Genomic DNA, 25,070 nt, shown 5'->3' with positions numbered 1-25,070 from the left:
AAATAAATAGAGTCCAGAAGATCAGTTAGTAAAGATTTCTAGGAATTTAGATTGTAGCTCTCTAAAAATGGAGTTCCTTTTCCCTGAACATCTTGAAAAAGAAACTTGATAAACCAGTTGTCATTGATGTTGTAGATGGACTTCATAATTTGGATAAGTTTAAAATAGGTAATGTCAGAGGCCCTTAACAAAATCTGATCCTAAGACCAAAGGATCAGTTCAGATATTAACATTAAACATTCTTCAACAAATATTTGAAAATATATTTCACTTCTGTATTTTATTGTCAGGAAAGGAAGGTGGAAAGGAAATCAGGTGAAAGAACATCCAGAATTTATCTGGTTGTTATCTTTTTAAAGCTGTACTTTTAAGAACATCTAAAATTTGAGTCGGAAGAGTAATTAAGATATACTACTGTACTAAGCATTGGAGATAGAGATACAAGCAAAATGAAATACATAATTTTGAAATCCAGAATGTCAAGAACAGGCCTGAAGGGAAAGTGAGGCAGACCAGATTGGATCTGTCCATAAAATGGAGCCTCCAGGAGAAGGGAAGGATATGTGTCTTGCATAATGGATCTTCTATGGTAAGCAACAGACCAGAGGGATGATAAGGCTCTGAGTTAAGTTCCAGGGTATAAGACAAGTAGAGACGTGGTTTTGAAGTCCAGGAAGTCATGCATTTTCCTTTGTGCTGCAGTGGTTCTTTCTGTTTGTATTATTGAAGTTGTGTATGTTTCTTGGCTTCACTTACTTCAGTTTGTATCAGTTCACATCAGTCTTTCCGTGCTTCTTTATATTCATCATAGTCATAATTTCATACAGCACAGAAATATTCCACTACATTGATGTTTCACACTTTTTTTTAGCTATTTCCCAATTGAGGGATATCTGCTTTGCTTCTAGGTCTTTGGAATAGTATAGTATTAGGTATGAAAGCTAAGAAAAAGAGTGTTTCAAGACACAGGGGAAGGGAGGGATAATAAGTCTTGAATGCAACAAAGATTGAGGAGAATGAGGATCAGAAAGTGGTTTTTGGATTTGATATCAAAGTGGTTAGTCACTTTTGAAAGAGCAGTTTCAGTAGAATGATTAGCGTAGATGCTTTATCACAGGGAGTTTAATAAGGAAGGGAGTAAAGAAAAAGTAGGGAATGAATAAAGACCACTTTTAAAAATTTAATATTTAAAACTTACAAAACATTTGAAAACCATAGGACATTTCTGTATACAAAGTAGAAAAGAAGAGGAGGATTATATGTGAAACTGAATCTACACCTTGATTTCATATAAAAGTTAAATTGTTTCCTTTAAACATTGTTTGTTGAACACCTATAAAAACCTTTGTGACCCTGGGCAGTCAGTCACTTAGTGTCTCTGTCTCAGTTTCCTTATCTGTAAAATGAAATATAAAACAAAATCAAAGGAATGAAAGAAGAGAAGACAATGTTAAACATTTCATTGGAAAAACAACTGATGAGGAAAATAGATCCAGGACAGACAATTTAAAAATGATTGGACTACCTGAAAACCATGGTCAAAAAAAGAGCCTAGACATTATCTTTCAAGAAATTATCAAGGAAAACTGCCCTGATATTCTAGAACCAGAGGGGAAAATATAAATTGAAAGAATTCACTGATTGCCTCCTGAAAGAGATCCCAAAAGGAAAACTCCTAGGAATATTATAGCCAAATTCCAGAGTTTCTAGGTCAAGGACAAAACATTGCAAGCAGCCAGAAAGAAACAGTTCAAGTATTGTGGAAATACAATCAGGTTGACACAAGATCTAGCAGCTTCTACATTAAGGGATCAAAGGGTTTGGGATGTGATATTCCAGAGGTCAAAGGAGCTAGGATTAAAACCAAGAATCACCTACTCAGCAAAACTGAGTATAAACCTTATCTGTAAAATGAGAGAAATTGAACTGGATGGTTTCTCAAGTCTCATTTCTGTGATTTTAACACTGTATTGGTGCCGGAGGTGGACAAGGCATAAACAAGGAAGTTGGAGAAGAACTGTGAGGGTACGATGTTTCAAGAGTCTTGGAAATGAGAATCTCTTGAAGTAAGGAGTAGCTTTTCAGTCATGACCTACTTGTGACCCCATCTGGGGTTTTCTTGGTAAAGATAATGGAGTGTTTTCTCATTTTATAGATGAGGGCAATGAGGCAAACAGGGTTAAGTGACCTGCCTAGGGTCACACAACTAGTGAGTGTCTGAGGTCACATTTGAATTCAGGACAATGAGTCTTACAGCCTTCAGTCCCAGGACTATCCAAAACACCTAGCTGTTCTTAGAAATAAGGAGTACAATAATCATAACTGTCAAGTGCCATAAGATAGAGAGGTTACGGAGAATGAGAACTTAGGGCGGGGGCAGCATTTAGGGGATGAGGTATTGGTTACCAGTGGCCTTTCAGATAAAAGTTTCCATGGAATCATTAAGATAGAAATTGGGTCAAAAGGAGTTCATGAGAGAGTGGATAGTGAAGAATTAGAGACAAGGAGATAGGCAGTAAGCCAGGAAATTGACTCCAAGCTAAGTGGGGAGATTAGGCAGCCTTTTTTTTTTTTATAATTAGGAGAAATGAGTACATTTGTAGGAAAATGGAAAAGAGCCATTAGAAATGGATAATATTGTGACAGTGACTTGTATTTATATAGTGCTTTTATAGACTTAAAAAGCTCTTTTCTTACAACCCTGTGAAGTAAGTAAATAAGGATAGATTAAAGGTTTATTGATTAGATAGTAGCTGAAGCAAGATCTTAAAAAGGCAGAAAATTCTCTTCTCCTGAGGTACAAGAGAGTAGGTGATTATACTAAAATGTTTTTTATGCTGGCAGAAGAGCTCTCATTGTGTGGCCTTATTCTTCTCTGAACTGGCCAACTGTGCTCCACAGCTGGAAGTCTGGGGCATAGTGGTATGGCTGGAGAACTTAAAAGAAAAAATGTTGAAACAATTGCTGTAGGAAATGAAGCTGGGAGTCAGTAAAAGTAGAACAGAAGTATTGTGAAGCAGGAGGTTTGTGTTATGCACCACAAATGTATCCTGGTAAAGTCACTGTAGTAATAGGAAGTAGTCTGGGGTCAGCAGTAATGAAACCAGTTGATGGGCTTTTTTCAGGATTCTGCATTAGTGGGCCAGAAGCAAAGCAGCAAGTGGCAAGAGCCCTGCTGATGTTAGACATGGGGTCAGGTCTGGGAATGGAGGGTGGTAAGGCTAGAGTGGGGGGGAATGGAGGTCATGGTTAGAGCTCGTGATTTTGGTAAGAGTAGTAGGTTCAGTTTAAGTGTAGGACAGGGAGAAATTGCCAAATCCAATGACTTTGTCTCAGTTCTCATTCTCTTCTACCCTTTTCAGCCTTTGACACTACTGATTGCTCTTTTCTCTCTAGATTTTTAGGACTCCATGTTCTCCTTGGTCTCCCACCTGTCTGGTCCAAATCACCCACTCTAAATGTAGGTGTTAAATGGGCTTCTGTCCTGGGCCGTCTTTTCCATCGATACTACTTCACTTGGTGATTTCCTCAGCCTCCCTGGATTCAGTTACCACCTCCATGCTGATGAATATCAGATGTATTTAACCAGCTATGACCTCTTTCCTGATCTCCAGTCTGGCATCTCCAACTTTCTCTCAGACAAGAGTTTATGAGTTCATTTTGGACATGTTGATGTTAGGTGTCACATGGACAATTGTGAGAGAAGGTGTTCAAAATGAATAATAAAGTTAAAAATTAAAGAGAATTCTAGAGCTTCCAGTTCTAGATCTGATCTTATGAGGTAAAGAATAGCCAGTTGCTAAAGCCCCTGAGAAAGTTGCAGAGGGAATCAGTAGAAGATAATAACAAGAATGAGGAGAGGGTAAGAGTGTTGTATGGTCTTGCAAAGAGGAAACATCACCAGCACAGAGCAGAAAGTGTCCTAATTCCTGCCTTCTCAGAGTTGAGTGTTTTGCAGAGGATAATTGGGGGAACTCTCAGGGAAAGAAAATTGCTTTTATTCAGAAAGGGCTAAGGGGTTAAAAAAATGTGACATGCTGAGCAAAAAGGAAGAGTTCGTTTTTGCAAGAAAGTAGAAATAATGTTGAATAATAGAGAAGTCTGCTGAGAATAATGAGGTTTCCAGAGAGCAGCGATGGAGTGAGCTCCAAAGACTGACTTGGTGTGATTAGGTCAGATAAGTCATGAAAGCGCAGCAGAGCTGGCATCTGGGGAAAGGGAGTGCTGCCTGTGGACTCAGATTGTCCACTGTTGGGAGGGCAGGGTTTCTTTTCTCTGAGTCTCTGAATCTCTCCATAGTTCATCATTTGACTTTTCTGTGTGTTGTCTCTGCCTTTCTCTCTTTCCTTGGCTTCCATGCTCTTTAACATTTTTGCCAGGGACTCGGATGAAGGCCTGGATGAGACGACTTCAGGTTATATGAAAATAACAGCAATGGTACTTGCATATAGAAGTTCCCTAAATTTAGTTACCTCAGGTAGAACAACGGACCAAATATAATGAGTTGAAGTTTGGTAAGGGTAAATGTTAGGGGCTGTACTTGGATTCAGAAAATGAATTGTACTAGTACAGTATGATCAAGTGAGGACAAAGTTTCATATTAAAAAGTTCTTGTGATTTTATTATATAAATAACTGTTTGAATGAGCAGTCTTAAAATATTTCAGTGCAATAAGCATTTGTTAAGTGCCTGTTCTGTACAAAACACTAGCATTAGAGTTCTTCTGCTTGGCCTCAGAGGGCAGACCTTGGCCCCACTGGTGAAAGTTGCAAAGAGACAAATTTAGGTTCAGTTTAAAAGATAAACTTCCTGACACAGCTGTTCCAAAATGGAATGAGCATCCTCAGAAAGTGGGTTTCCCCTCACAATAGATACTCAGTCAGAAGTTGGATGACTATTTGGAGATTCTCTGTTTGAAGATGAGATTCCTTTTTAGGCATTGTTCGGATTAGAATGACCAATAAGTAAGGTTGTTTCTAACTCTGAGATGTAGTGTTACTATGACTAAGACTTGTTTAAATAGGGATGTACTTGAGAAGAATGTTGTACATTTATGCAACTTGCCTCTATGATGCCTGGAATTGGTGAGTATACAATAGGAGCTGAAAATTTTGATCAAAAAGCAGAAATTGGACATTGAAAGAACCCATGGAAACATGGTTATTTGAGAGACCTGGGGTGTGTACTGCTACCTGGGGGAAGAGAAGCAAAGTGGAGATTACTTTGACATGTGCAGGGTATGATGAAGTTGGCATGTCCTCGCTGAGTCTGTTAGGGGGCCAGTGTGAACTAAAGTTGGATCCAAACTGTGGAGGTCTTCAAAGGGAGGATGAAGACTGATTGGGGAGCCCAGAAAGGCTTTTAAGAATCAGATATCTTTCAGGTAGAATTGCTTTGAGTTTGGCAGCATGTGTAGGATAGGTTAGGGGAGTAGAGGAAATACCCTGGAGTTTTAGGGGCTTTTGCCTCTATGTATCCCTCTGTGATGAGGCTCTGCACTAGGGAAGTGGTAATTAAAATGGAGAGGAGAGAAAAGGACAATTTTGAGAATTTCTTTTATTTTAATTTTTATCGGTATCTTTTTTTTGACATCATCTTCATTTCCATTGATATTCCCATACCGGTCCAGCAAGCTAATCTCTGTGACAAAAAAAAAAAAAAAGAGGAAAAATTGCAGTTAAGCAGAACTGGCCATCATATTCACACTGTGATGTTATTGGCAGTGTTCCTCATCCGTAGTCCGTCCCTCCCACCCCCAAGCAGGGAGTGTTATGCCCTGAGGGGGTCAGGACTCTTGATTTCCAGTAAGGGGCTTTCCCACAGTACCACATAGCTTTTTTGGTCTGCTTGGATCCCTCTTGATCACTCCAGTAGCATTTCTTATGCTAATTGTTAAGCAAATATTCTCCAACTTTTTTTTTTCCAGCTCATTAGGCCAATAACAAATTAGTTTTTAAAGGCAGCAGGAAAGTTTTTAGTGAAATATTAAGAGTCACCAGGTTTAGACTAATTGAAGTTTCAAGTTAGTGATTCTGTAACAGTAAAAGAGCGACGCAACTAAGGAGAGTGTTCACTAGCAACCGCAGCTGAGGTCAATAGATGAGTTAAGTTAAGCAAGCTGCTGGGAATAAAGTGGTGTGTTTTGGCACCTATGGGTATCCCAGTAATGGAACAGGAAACCTCTGCTGGGAGTTGATTGAGCTGGAGACACACAATTAAGATTAATTGACTGAGTCAGCTGGAAGCCAAAACACTGAAGCCTGCTCTGATAAGGGTGGGTCCTTGCAGTCTGAGAATAACAACAGCTTCGGTTCTGCAGTGCTTTTACTAGTCACAAAGACCTTTCCTCACACCACTGTGAAGGAGGAACCTGCAAGAATTACTCCCATTTTACAGACTAGGAAATTAAGGTTTAGGGAAGTTAAGTCATTTACCAACGTACGTAAATGACACAGAGCCAATCCTCAAACCTAGGTCACCTGACTCTAAACCCAATCTTTCTCTTACACTGTACTAGTAGGAAGCTGACCTAGGAAGAGTGAAGTTTCATCTGGAGCAAAGCACAGGTCTCCTTTGTACTTAGCAAAAATGAGATAACATTGCTTATTTGGGGGGAAGTAAATGGTGGTCTGAGAATAAGCCTTAGGGATAAACATTTATTAGCATAGAACCTTTGATGTTAGGATATAGTTAGTGTATTTTTACTTTTTTTACTTTTAAAAAATTTTTTTACTTTAACTTTCTTTTGAAAATTTTTATTTTATTTTGAAAATGACATAAAATATTTGGGAATGTTTTCTGTGGGGGTAGAGAATTTTTTTTCTTTTAAAAATAAAATGGATCCGAAAAGTGGAGAAAATTTAATTGCAAGATTTTACTACCATTGCATTGGGTGACTAGTTACTAGCTACCAAAGGGAGAGATATATTCTGGATCAAAAAAGAAATAGACAAATAGTACCTAGTCTTAGTCTTGGCCCCTTTCAGTGAGAGTCACAGTCTCCAGGTATAAATGATAAACAGAAATACACTTCTCTGCAGGAACCAGTGGGCATTTATTCAATTTGGAAACAGAAAGAAAGGTACACCAAAGGCCACATATTCTAGTTGTTGTAACAATACCTTCTCCACAAATGCATGTTGTGGAAAGAGCATTGGACTTGGAGTCCAGAAATCTGGGTTTGAATCTCCTAGTTCTTTATCTTTTTGGAATGAAAGCTATTCATTGATGGTTAACTTACTTTTTCAAAATTCTCTTCTTAAAACACAGTATCTCTTCTGGGCTTAGCAGTCTACTCACTGTGGGTCCCTACAACCCAAACATTTAGAGCATTTTGTCTGCCAGGTGAATTGGAGTCAGATTTGCCTTTAATCCTCTTCTTGCGTACTCTTCTTCATAATTGTGTGCCTCCTTCCCAAAAAAGAACTTTTCATTTTAAACCTCTCTGAAGAGTATCACTTTTTAAGAAAGGGTTAGTCGTTTGCCATGCCAAATTTGTGATTCTGCTAGTCTATAGCAATATGAACCTTGCTGTCTCCTCTTTTTTCTTCTTCTGATGGAAGTGGCAGGGTTTTGGGGGTTGAAATTGTGCCATTAATCAACACTGGCCATAATGCTTACTGATTTTAATAGACAAATAGTAAGCCCAAAATAATTTGAAAATAAATTTGTTACTCTACTATGCATCTTTATCCACTTGAGACAATTTCATTTTAATAAAGGTTGTCCTCCTTTAAGGTTTCTCCCATTCTGGCCCCCTGTAACCCCTGGCAGAGGGCCAAATCCACAGTTAAAATTTGGTAGGTAAAAATTTTTACAGGTTTTTGATCAAGTGAGTAACATAAGAAAAGTGATGTTTTAGGAAACTAACCAGTGATCTGGGTCTTGAAGGAGGAAAACAAAATGACTAGCATTTATAGCAGGGTTTTGAGGCTTGTTAAATATAATTTGAGCTTCATGTACTACCCTGTGAGATGGGTATTTACAGCTTTTATCATCCTCATTTTACAGATGAGGAAACTGAGGCTCATAAAATTTAAATCATTTACCTATAGTCACAGGCCTAGTGTGAGAGGTAGAATTAGAACCTAAGTCTTCCTGACTTCCAAATCTAGCACTATGCTGCATAGTATTCGAAGATACTTTGCTAGTGTTAGCATAAAGCCTGGGGTCAGGTATCATGAACTTAAGCTATCCATATTACTTATTCATCATTTTTCCTTTTGTACAATTATTTATCTTTCTCTTTCTAATTCTGAATTCAGTCCACTCTCACAATTATGTTACCAAAAAAATAGTAGTGCTTCAGGGACTATTAATTCCCCAATCTTATGGGGATTACTTTCTTCCCCCTATCCCCCAAATAGACAGGAAATAAATAATATAAAAGCACTTTGAAAAATATAAACTATTCAAGTACAAATGGGAAAGGGTTTTTTGGGGGGAAGAGGGGAGAGAAGAGGGAAGAAGTAGGAGTGGAGATCCAGGATCTGATGATATTTTCTCAATGTTCTTCTTTGTTCATGTCTCTGCGTTTGATATTGTCCCCTCTCCTCTCTTCCTTTGTGCTGCCTTCTCTGAGTTTTCTTTCCATCACTATCTCCTGGTTCTCTTCCGACCTGTCTGACTGACTGTTTCTCTCAGTCTCCTTGCCAAGGCCTCTTAAATACAGTTGTGTCCCAAAGCTCTGTCCTGAGCCCTCTTCTCTTCTTTATACTTTTTCACTTAGCGACCTCAGCAACTTCCATGGGTTTAAAATATGTCATGCATTATCTTTTCCCCAAATCCAATACTTTGTAAAACTTTATTTCTTTTGAGGGCCACTACTATTTTTCCAGCGTTCCATGTCTAAAACAGATGCACTGTCCTCAGCTCCTCACTCTCCCTCAACCCACATATCCAGTCAGTTGCCCAATCTTGCTTTTTAATACCTTTATAACCTCTCTCTATTCTGATCACTTCTCTGTATTGACACAGCTTTTGTTGAAGTCCTCATCAACTTTTCACCTCCACAATTACAATAACTCTAATCGGTTTCCCTTTCATTGGTCAACCTTTTAAACTGCTGTCAAATTGCTGTTTTGAAAGTATAGGTCATACCATGTTAGTCCCTTGCTCAGAAAGCTTCAGTGGTTCCCTATTGCCTTAGGATAAAAGACACACTCCTTTTGTTTGACATTTTAAGCCCTTCACCATTTGGCTTCAGTCTTTTTTTTTAGCTTGATAGTTTGTTGTTTTTTTAACTCATTCCAACCAAAGTGACCTTACTGTTTCCTTAACAAGAAATTTCATTTACTGTATCTCTACTTTTTAACAGCCTTCCTTCTCCCCTTCCCTCCCCACCATGACTGGAATGCTGTGCCTTCTCATCTTCAAAATTACCTTGCCATCTCTGGTTCTTGCCATGTAATCAACCCATCTTCTTTTCCTGTCGTACCATTCCCTGATAACTAACATCTTTTATTCTTGCTCTTTGGAGTTCCTCATTGTTTCATATGATGTCTCCTGCTCACACTGACCCTTCATCTTTCTGTTGCCTTCTGTGTCATACACATTTTTAGTTCTTTGGAGGCAGTTGAATTCCATATCTTTCTGCCATATAGAAACACTGGCAGATGGTAATATTTTTTAAATGGGCCTCCATTTTCTTTGGAATCCAGGGTCAGTAAAAGAACTTTGCATTCTCAAAAGCAGTCCAGCCCTATCTTCTTTTCCTCCTGTTAAACTCTGGACCAAACTCATTCATCTTTACTGTCTGTCCCAGATACATAAACTTTTGGAAAACTCTATAGAGGGTCCATCCAAATGCCCATTGGAATCTGGGCAATAACATTCTTCATCCACTTGGCCATCTTTCCTGTGGGAATCCACAGGCCAAACTTCTTTTAGTGAGTACAACTCTCTGTTAGGAGTCTCAGCAGTGTTGTGGGGTTTGATGCAGTCAGTGCAATGTAATCCACAAACAGGAGCATCTAGAGGGCCTTACTATCCATAGGGAATCCAGTTCTTTTGCTAAGATTTTCACAAACAAGTTTTAACCCAATATTGCCTTTGGCAGGCATTTCTTTCCATTGGCAAGTGAGTCATATGTGTGCTGATCAAGGCATTTTTCTGGACTTCTTTGGTGTCCTGTTGTGTCAGTTAACCGTAGCTGGTACAGGATATAAAAATATATTTAAGAAGACTGACGAATGCAGAGCCATCTGAGAATGGAAGACTTCAGTATAATTGTGATTTTACACAATAGCAACCATGGAAAAATCTAATATATTTAACAAACCATATATTAAAATGGTTTACCCACATCCTTAAAATCATGCACTTGACTTTCAGTAGGATTGATAGTACAAGAATGTAGATTACAGTGCTATAAATATTTAAATTTTTTTTTGTTTTATTGTCATCTTTAGTCTGGCAAATATTTATTTGCATGAATTTACTGGCTGATTGAGAGAAAGTAGTCAGTGAGTTTTAAAGTATTATATTTTCAGCATTATTAACCTAAAAAGATTAACACTGACTGGGCCAGTTGTTTTGAAAAGTTCGTAAAACAAGATTAGGTCTGGCATCAGTATGTAGAAAGCTACATCTTCTCATGTATATGTATGTGTGTACATATATACACACATGTACATATACAGTATATATGTGCACACATACTCGTGTGTGTGGTGAGACAAGTCAACATTTCAAGAGCCCTTACTAATAAAATTAATTGCCAGAAATTGCCAGAGATACTGTAGCACTACAGACAGTTCCTATGAGTTTAGAGAAGGAGATCATTTTTCTACCTGGGACTGACCTTCAAAAAAGAGGGAGGAACTTAGTCTGGACCTGGAAGAGTAGACAAGTTTGGACTGGTGAAAGTAACAGCATTTCACATCTCCATACCATTTTAAGGTGCACAAAGTAGGTATATTCTAGGCCTGTTACAGAATGGGAGTAGTGGACTGAAATCTGAATTATGGAGTGCAAATAATAAAAAGTGCCACCATGAATTTTTAGAGTTAACCTTACACTTTTCAAAGTGCTTTAACATGTCACCTCATTTGATTGTTATCCCTGTTTGACATAGTTTTTGTTATTTATCCCCATTTTTTCTGCATGACCAAGACTAAGGGAGAACAGATGGACAAGCCATCGTTGGACTGGTGTCCAGAAAACATTATAAGAGAGAAACCTTCAACACATAGTATAGTTCCTCTGTGGGAAGATTTATGAAAGGACATAAGAAATAATCACACAGGATGAGAAATCATGGATGCTGTGCAATTTTCATTGTTGGCTCCAGCCAATCCACACAAATGCAATTAAGAATCTATTTTATTATTCATTTTTAGCACATTTTAATTATTAATACATAACTAAATGTTTCCAGTGTAGATAGATATATTTTAGAACTTAAAAGGATTTGTGATTGATGATTTTGTTGATGTGTGTTTTCCCCTTACTGATGTAGATCTACTTATAGTTGAATACACTGTTTTCATGATTTTTGACTGAAAAAAAAAATTCTGTACACAAGTGGCCAGTCTGGCTGTTAGATATACAGTAATCAGAAGTAATAAAACAATTTATTAGGAGCAAATTAATAATTTAGACACCCCTTCCCCCAAGTATGAATTAGCTAGGCTTTACTATAAATGTATTCTTAAATCAATTTTATATTTCACATCCTGTTTGGATATATCTGCTGAAATGTTCCTGCTGTTTACGTAGAAAGCCTTGTAATGCACCCATTTAAGATGTAAACTGTTCCCTTGTGAAAATCACTTGGCAAAATAACTACTTTTAATCTCTTTTGTGATTAAGTCAGTGGCAGTATAGTGTACTAAAAAAAAACAAACCTGCAATTGAATCAGAACAGGTGCGTTTGGATGCCATTTTCTAACTAGCAGGCCACGGTTAAACCATTTAAACTCTTGAGTCTGAGTTTTCCCATCAGTAAAATGAGAATGATAGTGGTTCCATTATCTATTACACAGGATTGCTGAAAGGAAAGCACTTTGTCAACTTTTAAAGGGCTATGTAATGTGAGTTATTAACTATCATTATTATTGTAAGTCAGGAGGCAGTTGAGTTTTCCTTAGAATCCAACTTGATCCTTAGTTTCTTTAACAGCAGAATGGTGATAATTATCTTACAAGGTTGCAAGACCCAAATGAAATAATGTTTATGACAGCACTTTGAAGAGTGTAAGGTGTTACAGAAAAGTAAAGTGGTGGTTCTTATTATCGTATTGGTCTGAATGTAGGCCATGCTTTTTCCCCAGATCTGATTGTATTAAACGTGAGTGCAGCCCTAGAATTGCACTCTTAGTACCATAGGCACAGCTTAAGCCTCGCTGGTCTCCCTAGCAGCAGCAGCAGAAGCAGTAGCAACAGCTTCCCCACCGGCCCGCACACCTGCTGAAGGAGCCTGTGCCAGACGCCCCTGCTGCTGACACTGCAAGGTAAGGGAGGCAGCTCCCTCCCGCTTACACACTGCATCAGATGACTTAATGTATGTGAAGTGCATTGCAATCCTTAAAAGCACTATACAGATGTCAGCTGGAGTAAACTTCATTGACCCTATATTTAGAGCTCAGTTTGACCCCAGGCTCTATGACCTATGGTCTGTGATCTCATGAATTCTCAACCCTTCTCATGTACATTCCTGAGGCTGTAGATTACCATTTGGGCAGTGACAGGGGATCTCAGCAGTGTGTTCCCTTTCTCCTACCAGAATATACTTTGTCCACTGGCCTGGCCTTCAGTATAATGTGGCAGATGGATGACCCCAGAGCTGTTGCTGATGTGTGTTAGTGTGGAGGTCAGTATGACAGGAGAGTCAAGGAGACCAGGGAACGGATCCCATAGAGGAATGGTGTTTCTAAGCTTTGAAACTGGCCAAGAGGCTGCCCTGGGAGTAGGATAAGGGCAAATAAGGACAACCTGTCTGTGGTGTTCTCCTCCTCAGCCACAAAAATATGTGATGAAGTTTTGGGATCTTAGTACTATTCTCCAAAATGGAGTAGTAGTGGGAAAGTAATTTTACTAACACATTTTCTTCTTTATGAAAGATTTCATTTTAGGGCCATGGCGTGTGGATTGGGGCAGCCTATATTCGGACCAATAGGATGCAGTTATACCCTGCATAAAAACAGGCCCAACCAACACCATTTCTCAGCAATGTCTTTAATTCATTATGACCAAATTCCCACCTTCATATTGTGAAATTTGTAATATTGAAATTAGTCTGTCAGATGTTCTTTCACTGAAAGTTATGGTTCCTTGTAACCATTTGGCAGCATATGGTGGGCTAATTCAGATTTCAATCCACAACTCTTTTTCTTGGTGTTCTCTAACATTTTGATAATGTTGTAGTAAACCATCTTTGAGGTGTTGTACTGTCAGCTTTCTGAACTCTGGCTTTCTCCCTGCATGAATTGTTGGCTGGGTTTGCTGTGGAACAGCTGTTTGTCCTAGCATGGTAGTCTACATTTCATTCTTTGGCCAGTATTTGGTGGGCGCTGCTTTTAATTTTCCTAGTCTATCCAGCCATTGATTTGATCTATAGGACTTGATTGTGCCAGAATTTCACTAAAATGACATCTTCATGGTGTAGCATATTCTGTCTCTGGCAGCTAAATTGAGTATTCGTTGTGTCTTTGGGTTTCAAAACTCAAATACTGCTTCTATGTGTTGCCCTTGATTGAAAAAGATTTTTGAACTCCTGCCTCATGGTTAGCTTTATAAATTTAAACTTCTTCACGTGGTTAATTAAATTTGGTTCTCTGCTTAAGTTAAAATCTTGCTGATTATAGCAACATATTTTAAAGGTCATATAGAGTGAGCACTGGTTAGAAGTCAGAAGACCTGGGTCTGCCACTGACTAGCACTGTGACTTTGGGCAAGTTAAATAACCACCCCACTGTGCGAATTCTCTCATCTGTGATATGGAGGTAATTTTACAGATTGGGTCAGTAGATCTTGAGAAAGGCTCTTTCCCTTTGAGGTGCCACCCAGTTTGATTGTTTTAGCTTTATTAGTGTTTTCATCAGACAGTGTTTTTAAACTGGAAGGTATCCATCTTACAAGTTTTTGTCTTAAATATTTTGCTCCAGATTCATAATTTTATTGATGTAGGGTGCTCCTAGGTAAGGATAGTTTACTCTTACAGTACAGTTTAGCAGCTTCTCTACATCTAAGTTTTAGAAAGTTGCCTGGGACCCTGAGAGATTACAGGACTTGACCAAGATCGCACAGCTAGAATGTATCAGGTGGGACTTGAAGCTGGCTTTTCCTGGTTCCAAAACCAGTCCACTACACAGTGCTGCCCTGCAAGTTTATTGCAAAGATGAAGTGATTTAATATTTGTATTTGTACTTTGGGAAGTAAAAGACACCATTCAAAATATAAAATATTGTAACACTGTCCCCCCCCATCCCCCAACCTTTATCATCCTGTGCTTGTATTTTTTACTACCAAAAATCTTCAGTAAGACTTCTGAGCCCAACAGAAAGTTATCACAATGCTCCATGCACTTTCTCACTTAAATCCAGGACCAATTTGATTTAACTTTTGAAAAGTAAGTACCTTTCAAATTAAGGATCTGTTTTTGACCAGACAACATTGCTTTTTTTTTCTTGTTTTAACCAGAGAGCGGGGATGGAACTATAGTTTTTAAAATGACTTAATTCCTCTCAGCCAAGTCACTCGTGATCAATTATTATTGGTTGAGAATAAACCCAGAACTGAAAAAAAAAATTTAGAAAGAAGTTTAAGTGATCCCACAGAAGGGAAAGCTGAAAAGGGCATGACCTACTCCTCCTGAATCTCTATGAAATTACACATTATGTGGAATTCAAACAGAGGAGCCAAGGAAACAGCTATCCGATTGTCCAGCGTGGAGGCAGTTTACAGATAAGACACTTAGATTGATTTAAAATCTGCATCTCAGGAAATTGGAGATTCCTTGCATCTGTCTTTGGATCCCTTCGAAGGTTTTGGAGGTCAGCATAACCTGGGTGTCCTGAGTTAAGCATCAAGTAGATTTGGTCTCTCAGCCTCGTGGGAGTAGTTTTAAACAGTGCAATCAAGTTTTCCCCACATCATTCATTGCTGCCCGCTACATGACAGAGACTGCGTAGAAACTGCCACTAAGAAGCGAGAACATACACGTGGCAACAATCCCTTGTAGCTCTTTATTTGTAGCAAGAGCCCATGTCTACTACAGAAGGCGTCTGGGACCCACTTCCAGGAGCAGCTCCTGTGGGATTTTCTAGAGATCCTCTAACATCCTGAGCTTCCAAAACCTGGCCAGTAAGGGGAAGTTAAGTCATCCATTCATGAATCCCCAGAACACTCAGGAACTTGCCAAGTGACTCATGGCATGATCTCCTGGGCTCTGGCCATGAGGACAGCAGAATCAAGGCTGGGCCTCCTCAGTGTGGATGGGCACTTGGAGTCAGAGCTCCTACCCTATCCTACCCTACCTACCCTTGACCTTCCAACCTGGACCCTTAGATGAGGTGAAAAGTTACTTAAGGATAGAAGTAGTTATGTTGTGGGGTTTTTTAAAAGAAAAAACCAGAAATTAAAAAGATAAGAAATCATACTTGGTTTAACTCTCCAAGCCACTTACCTAGATTCTTTCCAACACCATTAGTGACTTTACATTGTAGTTAAGAGAAACTAATAACCTTTGAGCAGATTTTTTAAAAAAAAACCAAAATGAGTGGAGAATAGAAAAAAACAAAGGATAAGAGAAGCAGACATGGTAGTCTTGTGGAGTAGGCAGTGTGGAAAATCTAAGGGGTCCCAGTGAGGGCCGGACAGAAGGTAGTCACTAGACTGTCCCACCAGTGGAGAAGGAGTGAGTGTAATGGCAATCCCAGAGCCTGAGGAAATGGCTCACATCTAGGAGCATGACATATTGATATAACCCTCTCAAGTTTACCAAATACTACCATATCAACCATTTCATCAGTCAATTCAGTATTTATTAAGGGACTTACTATAAGTTCCCTGTAGCTTTGTGAGGTAAGTAAGGCCAGCTCCTGTAGAGTCCAGCAAGGTCAGTGATGGCCCAAGGTCACAGAACTGGCATTTGGACCCACATGATAGATTACAGATCCACAGTGAAAAGGATCAAACTCCTCATTTTACAGATGAGGACTCTGCGGCCCAGAGAGGTTCAGTGAATTGCCCAATATCACATAGGTAGGCAGGAGCAGAGGTGGGGTACAAATCTGAGTCCTCTGACTCTAGAACCAGTGCTGTTTTCCACTATGCCATACTGCCTGTGATTTTGTTTGTGCAGGGAACTCCCCGGGGAAGAAAATCCCTTTGCCTGTGCCTTGCCAATAAAGTCTTGAAGAGTCAGATGGAGGATAGGAATTAGTTACTGTCCTCTGGTTTAGACTCAGTATTTGTCAGAGCTGGGACTAGAATCCAGCTTTTTCTGACTCTAAACTCTATCCATTATAGCACATTACCTTATGCTGCCTGTCTAAATCATCTCTCACTACCAAAGAGTCAGGCCCTTTTCTTATTACACAGTATAACACCCCACCCCTGGCCATGAGAAAGAATGAGTAAGTGAAGTGAGCTCAAGGAAATCTTCAGGGTGCTTTATATTAGAAATGGAAGCATCAATATCACCAGTTTTATATTGCATAATTAATAGTTTAGACATAGTAATGAGGCTATATTTTAGGAAAAATGTGTCGTTACTAAGGGTTGGCACCACTTATTTAGAAAAGTTCAATTACATTCACCATTTTCTTTATTAGGGAAAGATGTGACATATTTTAGAAAGATTTTCATTACAAACAGTTAAAAATGTAAAAGGTTTAGTATTTAAAGAGATTAAGATTTAATAACCTGAAAACTTGACTTACCCAGAACACTGCATTCCCTAGTGATGCCAAGTAAATGAGGTATTTCCTGATTGTTATTTGTACTCCAAGCAACAGCCTCTAAATGGTCCCAGACTAGCTCAGCTGCCAGCAGTAATAGCAGTAGACCAGGTGTTTTGTTCATATGTTTGTAACCACAGTAACCTTTTGAATAAAGTGCAAAGAAGGAACTTCAGATGAGAAACATACATCTTCAAACATAATATGATTTGTTCCAAGAATCCAAGAGCTATATTAATATCAATTTACCTGGAGAGGCAGCTATGATGTGTAGTGAATAGAAAGCCATCCTTGAAGTCAGAAAGACCTGGATTCAAGTTCTGCCTCTGATCACATATTGGCTGTGGCCCCAGGCAAGTCCCTTAACCTGTTAGTACTCCAGGCAACTTGCTAAGGCTATCAGTTACAAGACAAATCACTCTGCATTGTTGGAGAGATTTTTCTCACCAGGAGTTCTCTGTACCAGTGAAATCACAGGTCTGGTTTCAAAATCCAAAACCAAACAAACAACCTAAAAACACCCTTCCCCCCTCCCTCCCCACTTAATTTATTTATTTATTTATTTATTTATTTATTTATTTTTACAGTCTTTTATGTCAGTGGGAAAGGGGAGGAAGTGGTGAAGGGGAACTTGATTGTAGTGTCTCAACTGTGCCCTGCCTGCCCCATGGAGCCTTCTTGTCTAACATGTTCATGCCCAAAAGCCTCAAAGGATTAGCTTATGTTGGATTTTGCCCTGCTAACCAGCTAAAGATTTGGGACTTGTTGTAAATGTTATAAAGAAGCTTCACTTTGTGCCAAACTTGTTCAGGAAAGTCACCATTTTCTTTTTGACTCAGCCATCTCATTTTTGATAGATTGCAAAATTGGACTGCAAGGAAGTGCTAGACATCATATGTAATCTGGAGTCTGAGGGTCAGGATCACACAGCCTTTATTCTCTGTACGACTTACCTGACCCAGCAGCTGCAAACTGCAAGTGTGTGTTACTCTTGGTGAGTATCTTTAGTTTTTATTCCCTTTACTTGATAATACGTAGAATAATATTAATGGGTCACAAAAGCTGAACATTATGTTAAATTACAATTCAAACTCTAGGGAACTTGGGGTGATAGTAAATAACATTACAGAGGTTGCTGATTGAATGGCAAGCACTGTTGGATTCGTATGTTCAAGGACCCAGGTAAAAGTGAGAATTAGGGGGTATGTAAAGTATGAAGTGAGTTTTTCTATTTGGTTTATTGAGAGCTCCTAACACTAACTCTGGGTTTCTTTTCACCTGGGAGAGATATGTTAACATTGAGTCAGATTGTTCTCAATTGAAATATTTTCTCAGTATCTATAGCAGGCAAGGCCCTAGGGTAAGTTCTAGAAATGCAAAACCAAAAACTAATAAAATCCCTGCCCTTAAAGTGTTTAACATTCTGCTGACTGGTGCAATATGTGTACAAGTAAGTATAATGCTTGAATTCCTCCCCTCAGCCTCCTATTTGGTATAAGGTTTGCATGAACTTAGGATTTTGCTCCTATGGATTTAGGGTTTTGTTCACTCTCTAAATCACTTTACATAACTTCATAGAGAAGTATTTGTATACATGTATCTCTCTTCTTCTGTGCTCTCCCCTAACCCCTAGATTTTAACCTCCTCTTAGACAGGGACTATTTTTGTTTGTTCCTTGGTCCGTGTATCCACTGGTGCTTAGCATAGAGCCTAGCACATAATAGAAGCATTTTTAAAAATGTTGATTGAATTGAATATTATCAGAACTGGGATAAATCCATCCATTTAGAAGGAATTGAGAAGGGAGAGAAACCTCAAAGCCTGGGGGAAGTGGGGTGGTAGACCTTGGAAGTGGATCGAGGAGGACTTCTTGGAGGAAGTGGCATTCCAACTGGACGGTTGTGAAAGACAACTATTTCAAAAGCTAAAGGTGAGGAAAATATATATTCAGGCATAAAGAGTGGCTGCAAGAATGCCCAGAGGGAAGTGAGGATAGGATGTGGCTGTAGTACAGTGTGACTCAACTGTAGAGTTGTATAAATTGGAGCTATAAATGGCAGGTCAGGTTGGAGGTTGCTTCTGCTTAGTTGACCCCTTGAATGAAGTCCTGTGGTGATACTTGTTTATACAGCCAAGTCAGTCATTAAAGTCCCGGGCACTGTGGAAAAGGAAAAAAGCAACTCTGTAGGATGTTCTTTCATGCTTTGTGCATGTTGATTGGACATTTGTAGATTTTAGAATCATGGATTTAGAGCTGGAAGAGACCTTTGAGACCGTGTCTAACCCTGTCATTTTAACTGCTGGCCATGTGCCAGGAAGATACAAGAAAGGTAGAAGACAGTCCCTGCTTTTGAGGAACTTGCAGTCCAGTGTTGAGCATAACATACATACAACTATGAACAAACGAGAGAGAGACAGAATAAACTGGAGACCATCAATGGAGGGAAGATTCTAGCATTTAGAGGGATAAGGAAAGTAAGTATCTGACACAGGTGTTGAATTCAGATCTTTTCTGATTCCAAGTCCAGCATTCAACCATCCTACTTGTCAAAAACTCTTAATCAGCTTTGATTTTTATTGCCCAATCTCTACAGTAGACCTTAGTTGTGTGTGTAGGCACAAAAAAAAAAAAAGGTAAGGCTTGTTTCATCTTATCCAGGGCTTATAATCTGGTTGGAAGAGGTAAGACATGTGCATGTGAAATTTAGATAGCAATGAAAACAACCTGTGAGTCAGGGATTGCTGAATAGCACAGGGAACAAGAATGGCAAGAGAGTGTGCAGATATGTACAAAAGGTGAGTCATCACGAGCTCCTGTGGCCAGAAGAGGCCTTCAGGGAGAACTTTTAACTGGGTCAGTAGGTTGTATTTGAATTGGGTAAGTTGGGAGGCCAAAGCCATTCAGGCCACAGAGAAGAGTCTAATCAGTCAACCAGCATTTATTAAGCTCTTAATATGTGCCTTTCATTGTGCTAAGTGCTGGGGATACAGAGTGGTCAAAAACAGAACCTGCCCTCAAAGAGCTCATGTTCTAATGTGGGAAACCATGTGTAAATAACTAGGTCCAGACAAGACACACAGAAGAGATAACAGTACTCTGACAAGGGAAAGCACCAGCAGCTGAGGGGATTAGAAAACACTTAACAGAAGGTGGGCTTTGATTTGAGTCTAGAATGAAGCTGGTGGAACCAAGAAATGGAGATGTGAAGACTCGCAAGATCCCAGATACAGGCATCAGCCAGTGCAAAAGCATGGAAACAGAAGGTAGAATGCTGTGTTTGAAGAGCTGGAAGCAGGCCAGTGTCACTACATTTTAGATTGCATTTAGAGGGGAGTAAAGTCTGAGAAGGTGCCAGATTATAAAGAATCTGACAAATCAAGCAGAGGCAAGTAAAAAGACTGCTGAAGAAGTGCAGGTGAGAGGTGGTGAGGGTACAAACTAAAAGTTATGGCATCATGAGTGGAAAGAAGGGGATGTAAATGTGTGATGTTATAAAGTTAGAAAAGACAAGTTGTCACACTGAATTGGAGGAGTCGGGGATGACTGAGGATTTCACTTGCATGACTAGGAAGGGTTAGTGATGCCTTTGACAGTGATAAAGATGTTTGGAGGAGGGGGCAGTGATTTTTTTGTTGTTGTTTTGTTTTGGTTTTTTTGGCCGTTTTTTGGGGCAGGGGGGTGCTCTTTTGGGAACTTTGAAGTTTGAGTTGCCTACAGGAAACCTAGTTTTAACTATCCAAGAAGCTGTTGGACAGGGTTGCCTGTAACTCAGGAGATGCACTAAGGCTGGATGACCATCTCTGGGAATCATCATGATAACTGTATCGATAGGAATTGACAAGATCACTGAGTAAACAAAAATAAAAGAGACCGTGGAAAGCTTTAAGGGACTTCCACTGATCTGGATAGGAAACCAGCCAAGAAGACTTGGGAAGGAGCAGTTGGACTGACAGGATAAGATCCAGGAGACACCATCAATAAAATCTGAATAGATAGGAAATACTTAACTATGGGCCAGGCACTGTAAGAGGGGGGAGTAGGTGGTCAACAATGTCACATACACAGAGGTCAAGAAATACAAGGGCTGAGAAAAGGCCCTTAAGTTTGACAATGAAGAGATTATTGATAACTTTGGAGAGGACAGTTCCAGTTGAATGATGAAGTCAGAGAATGAGAAGTAGAGACACCAAATATAGGGGTTTTAGCCTTGAGGGGAAAAGGGATATAGGTTAGTGTCTAGTAGGGATGTTAGATTCAGATAAGTTTTTTTTAAGGATGGGAGAAAATGTGTACATGTTTATTAGCAACATGGAAGGAACCAGTAGATAGAGAGTGGACAAGATAGTAGGGACAGTTTACTGGATAAGTCTGGAAAAAATAAGATCAAGTTTATATGTCAAGGGGTTGTCCTTGGTAAAGAGAACACCTACCTGTTGGTCTAACACCAGAGGAAAGGAGGAGGGGAGAAGGGCAGCTATTTGGTGAAGTAGGAGGCCAAGGCCTTAACTGAGAGTTTCTGTGGTGGTGGAATCCTCAAAAGAGAAGGTCCAGAATAGCTTCTTTGGGCGTGGAAGAGAGAATTGAATAGAGGAAAATGTATTCCCTCCTGTAGTGAGGGCTGAAGTGACATTAGACTGCATAAATCTGCAGTGAGCCCACTCAGCACAATTGAGTGATTTCCTCCAGCTCCCTTCAGCAACCAGTGAAAAGTAAAGGAGGCAGATAGCAGGAGTAAACTAGGTTTGGGGCTTAAAGTTAGAAACAAACATAGTATTGGAGGATCATGAACGGAATTTCCCTTCATTTCTAGCTCTCATTTATCTTAGTGTCTTTATAGCTCTTATAAATTATACTTCACAAATAAGTACAGCATTATATACTGGCTTGAATAATTTGCTGTTGCTTTGCATGTGATACTGGTCTCCCTGTTCACAATATATACGCCTTGAGGGAAGGGACAATCTCTTCTAAGTTTTTACAGGGCACTGTCCTGAGCATATCATAAGTTATCCAAACATACTTGATAGATTGGAGAGTTGATGTTGGCAGTTTAGAAGCATGTAGTGGAAAGTAAAGTAGGGGAGGGCTCAGATTATTTATAGCCTAGTATGTCAGGCCCAGCAAAGGAGTTTAGGTTTCATTCTGTAGTAGCAGTACAGAGCCAATCAAGGGGTTTGAGCAGGGAAAGAAATGATGTTTTCAGATGATTAATCTGTAGGTTTTGTGGAGGATTGAAAGAGGACAGAGACTAGAAGCAAGGAGATTCTGTAAGAGGGTGTTGCAGTGATCCAGACATAAAGGAGAAACAGTAGTGATAAAGAGGAAAATAGGGATTTGAGAGACATTGTGAACGAACAACCAGCAGAATAAATGATTAAATAAATAAAATGACTAAAATAAGATATAGAAGAAACAAAGTTGATGCCAATTTTTGAGCTTGAGTGGCTGAGAAAATGGTATCATTCACATAGGGTCATCAGAAAGGTCCTTTGGGGAAGGTGATAGAGATTTTTAACACCTTGAACTAGAACATCAAAATGGAAATCTCCAGCATATAGATACTTGGATCTCAAAAATTAGCACTGGAGTGAGAGGACAGAATGATATCTGTAGATGGTCAGTACAGTGGATGAAATTTTGAGAATGGAACCCATACAGAGGGCAAGTATCTGGCAAGACAGGACAAAGGGCCATGAAGTGAGACTGAGAATGCCCAGGGGCAGTGGAAGAAGGAAACACTTGTAAAGGACACAAAGGGATACTTTTGGGGAGCTGAAAGGATAAGGATGTAAAGTAAAGAGGGGCTAGTTCCAGTAAAGAGCTGGTTTTAAGTGGTGTCATCCTGTGCCACAGATCAATTAAGGGGAAGAAAAACCAGACAGGTTGGCCATTAGATTGGACGGAAAGTCTTTTGGATCTGTCAAGGAGAGCTGCTATGCAACTATGCGAGAATTAGGTTCTGCAGGGGATGGAAGATTTGATTTTTAGAAGAAAGGGGGAAGTAGAAAGGAAATGGAGGTGGTGGGCAGCAGAGAGGAAGGGAAGTTGAACTGTGAAAGACAGAATGTGCTCCATAAGTCCTAGGAACTGAATTCAAGGGCTGACTATCATGTATTTGTCATGTCCTTGAGCACAGATCTCTTTCTTCCTCCTCCATCAATAAACATTTAGTAAGTGTGCTGCTGCGCGCCCTCTCCTCCCACATATATGTGTATATATATATATATATATATATGTATATATATATATATATAGACACACACACTCTGTACTTTATGCCCAGCAAGAGAACCCCTGCTCCCAAACAACGTTCAAACAACATATCCAGACCAAACTATGTGTAGGAGAAATAGGAGATAAATCACAGAGAGAAAGGCACTAGGATTACAGCAGTCTTGGGGAAAGTTTTCTTTGTACTAAGAAGTTTGTCCTGGATGATCTCTGATGGATCTCAATCCGGAAGTTCTGAGTCTATAGATTCTTATCAGAAGGAAATAGAACAGACAGAAAGGTCAGCTGGTTGAATGTTAATCTTTTCTGATTGAACAGACAGAGGTCTGCTAGGCATACTGGGCAGGAGAAGGACCTTAAAGATCAGTAAGAGGGATACTCACGAGCTCTGAGGGTCCCTTTGAAGTAAATGAGGCAGCTAGGTAGTACAGTGGTACTAGAGTCAGTAACACCCAAGTTCAGATCTGACATCAGATAGTTCCTACTTGTGTGACTTCAGATAAGTCAGCTCTTCTTGGATCAAGTAAAATAATGTTTAGCTTAGCACAGTGGCTGGGATAGGCACTTATATAAATGCTTATTCCTTTCCCCTTCAGTTGACTAGCCAAAGTGCTTATTTAAGAGGAGGTAGCATTATTTGTGGGCTAGCAGGTTTTCTTTTTCATGTATATGATAATTAAACTAAATAAGTTCAACATTTATTAAATGCTGACTGAGTAGGTTCTATTTTGATGTAAGGAATATACCAATTTGAGATAAAACCTGATTCTTGCCCTCTTGAAGTTAATAGTTTAGTAGGGAGATATAAGATACATAAACAGAAAACTGCACAATGATATATAATAAATGCACCAGAAAGATGCTTTCTTAAATGCCCATTGACAGGTCTAGGGAAGAAGAGTAGAGGTGGGTGTTAGGAAAAGTTCCTGTCAGGAGCTGATCTGTGCATTAGGCTTTAAAGGATGAGTAGAAAGCAGTCACAGAATGAGAGAAATGGTATTCCCAGGGTGGTGAACAACATAAAGAAAAGACAGAGTAATAGGAAAGCATAGGGTGTGTTGTAGTGATAGTCATCATCCAAGCTGACTAGAATGCAAAAAAGTGTGTGGGTCAGAATAATATGAAATGAGCCTGGAAAGCTAAGGAGGCTGACCATAATCTTTCAGTCATAGTCTCAACTGAAAGAACTAATTAAAGTCAATAAATTGCAAGTAAATTAATAGATGTTGTTTGTTGTTATCAAATTTTCAGTCTTCATTCATTACTTTAATATTAACCTTTATACTTTACTGGACTCCATAGAAAACATTTTAATTAAATTTATCTGGCTTTTTACCTATACTACCATTGAGCGATTCCTGCAGGGACATTTCTACAACTAGAATCAATTCTGCTTTGCTGCAAAAGTGGAGAATTAACAGAGATTTCTGTAAGTTGCTTCCTGAACAGTTCTGATAGGGGACAAGGAAGGTATTAGACTCTAAATGTTTTATTCCTTTTTCTTGATGCTCCTAAAGAGGAATAGAACTTGTGAAACAGAGTCCCAATTTGAGATTATAAGTGATTCTTTATAATAGCAATCTGAGCTAGGAAATAGTTTTCAGGATTTGAAAAACTCTTTTAAGTGTTGACCTTTTGTAGCTTTCAAACAAAGACAAGGTGGGTGTGGAGTGTTCAAGCCAGAGTAGGACATGTGAAAAACTATTCATCAAGCAGAAACTGAATCCCAGATCTGTTTGAAATAAGATTTTAGGATTATGTAATGTTGGGGAGACACTTAGATATCCAGTTTTTCCTGTGAAGCATTGAATTTCTTTCCATGTGAAAATATCAGAGGCTTTGATTCAGAGCATGTTCCTTTACTGAACAGAGGGTTGAGGTTTATATGATATTCATGATCACAAATGCATTGGTATTTTTAAACCTGAAAGGTATAAC

At 39.2% G+C, this 25,070-nt stretch overlaps 1 protein-coding gene and 1 long non-coding RNA gene across 8 annotated transcripts in view; one reads left to right on the top strand and one right to left on the bottom strand.

Annotated features, from left to right (window-relative positions):
* The window catches only part of RLF (RLF zinc finger), a 114,248-nt gene that overhangs the window by 68,839 nt on the left and 20,339 nt on the right, over positions 1–25,070 (top strand). For 3 of the 7 annotated variants that reach the window (XM_072609922.1, XM_072609924.1, XM_072609923.1), the window contains exon 6: positions 17,758–17,894. The exons of 1 other annotated variant lie outside the window; for it this stretch is intronic. In XM_072609922.1, coding sequence (XP_072466023.1) covers positions 17,758–17,894 — 137 coding nt within the window. Of the gene's footprint in view, positions 1–3,396; positions 5,492–12,271; positions 12,452–17,757; positions 17,895–19,215; positions 22,896–25,070 lie in introns of those variants that run through there. 3 more of the 7 variants (XM_072609925.1, XM_072609928.1, XM_072609926.1) reach the window with 3 other exon arrangements.
* The window catches only part of LOC140504666 (uncharacterized), a 44,652-nt gene continuing 25,120 nt past the window's right edge, over positions 5,539–25,070 (bottom strand). Inside the window, exons 3-4 of the long non-coding RNA XR_011967185.1 lie at positions 16,883–17,044; positions 5,539–5,640 (exon numbers count right to left, since the gene is read on the bottom strand). This is a non-coding gene — a long non-coding RNA (uncharacterized lncRNA). The remainder of the gene's footprint in view (positions 5,641–16,882; positions 17,045–25,070) is intronic.

The sequence above is a fragment of the Notamacropus eugenii genome, chromosome 5 (genome assembly GCF_028372415.1).
Source record: "Notamacropus eugenii isolate mMacEug1 chromosome 5, mMacEug1.pri_v2, whole genome shotgun sequence".
In the NCBI taxonomy this organism is placed as follows: domain Eukaryota; kingdom Metazoa; phylum Chordata; class Mammalia; order Diprotodontia; family Macropodidae; genus Notamacropus; species Notamacropus eugenii.
Note: the sequence above shows the minus strand (reverse complement) of the source record. Positions and strands in the feature narration are given on the sequence as shown.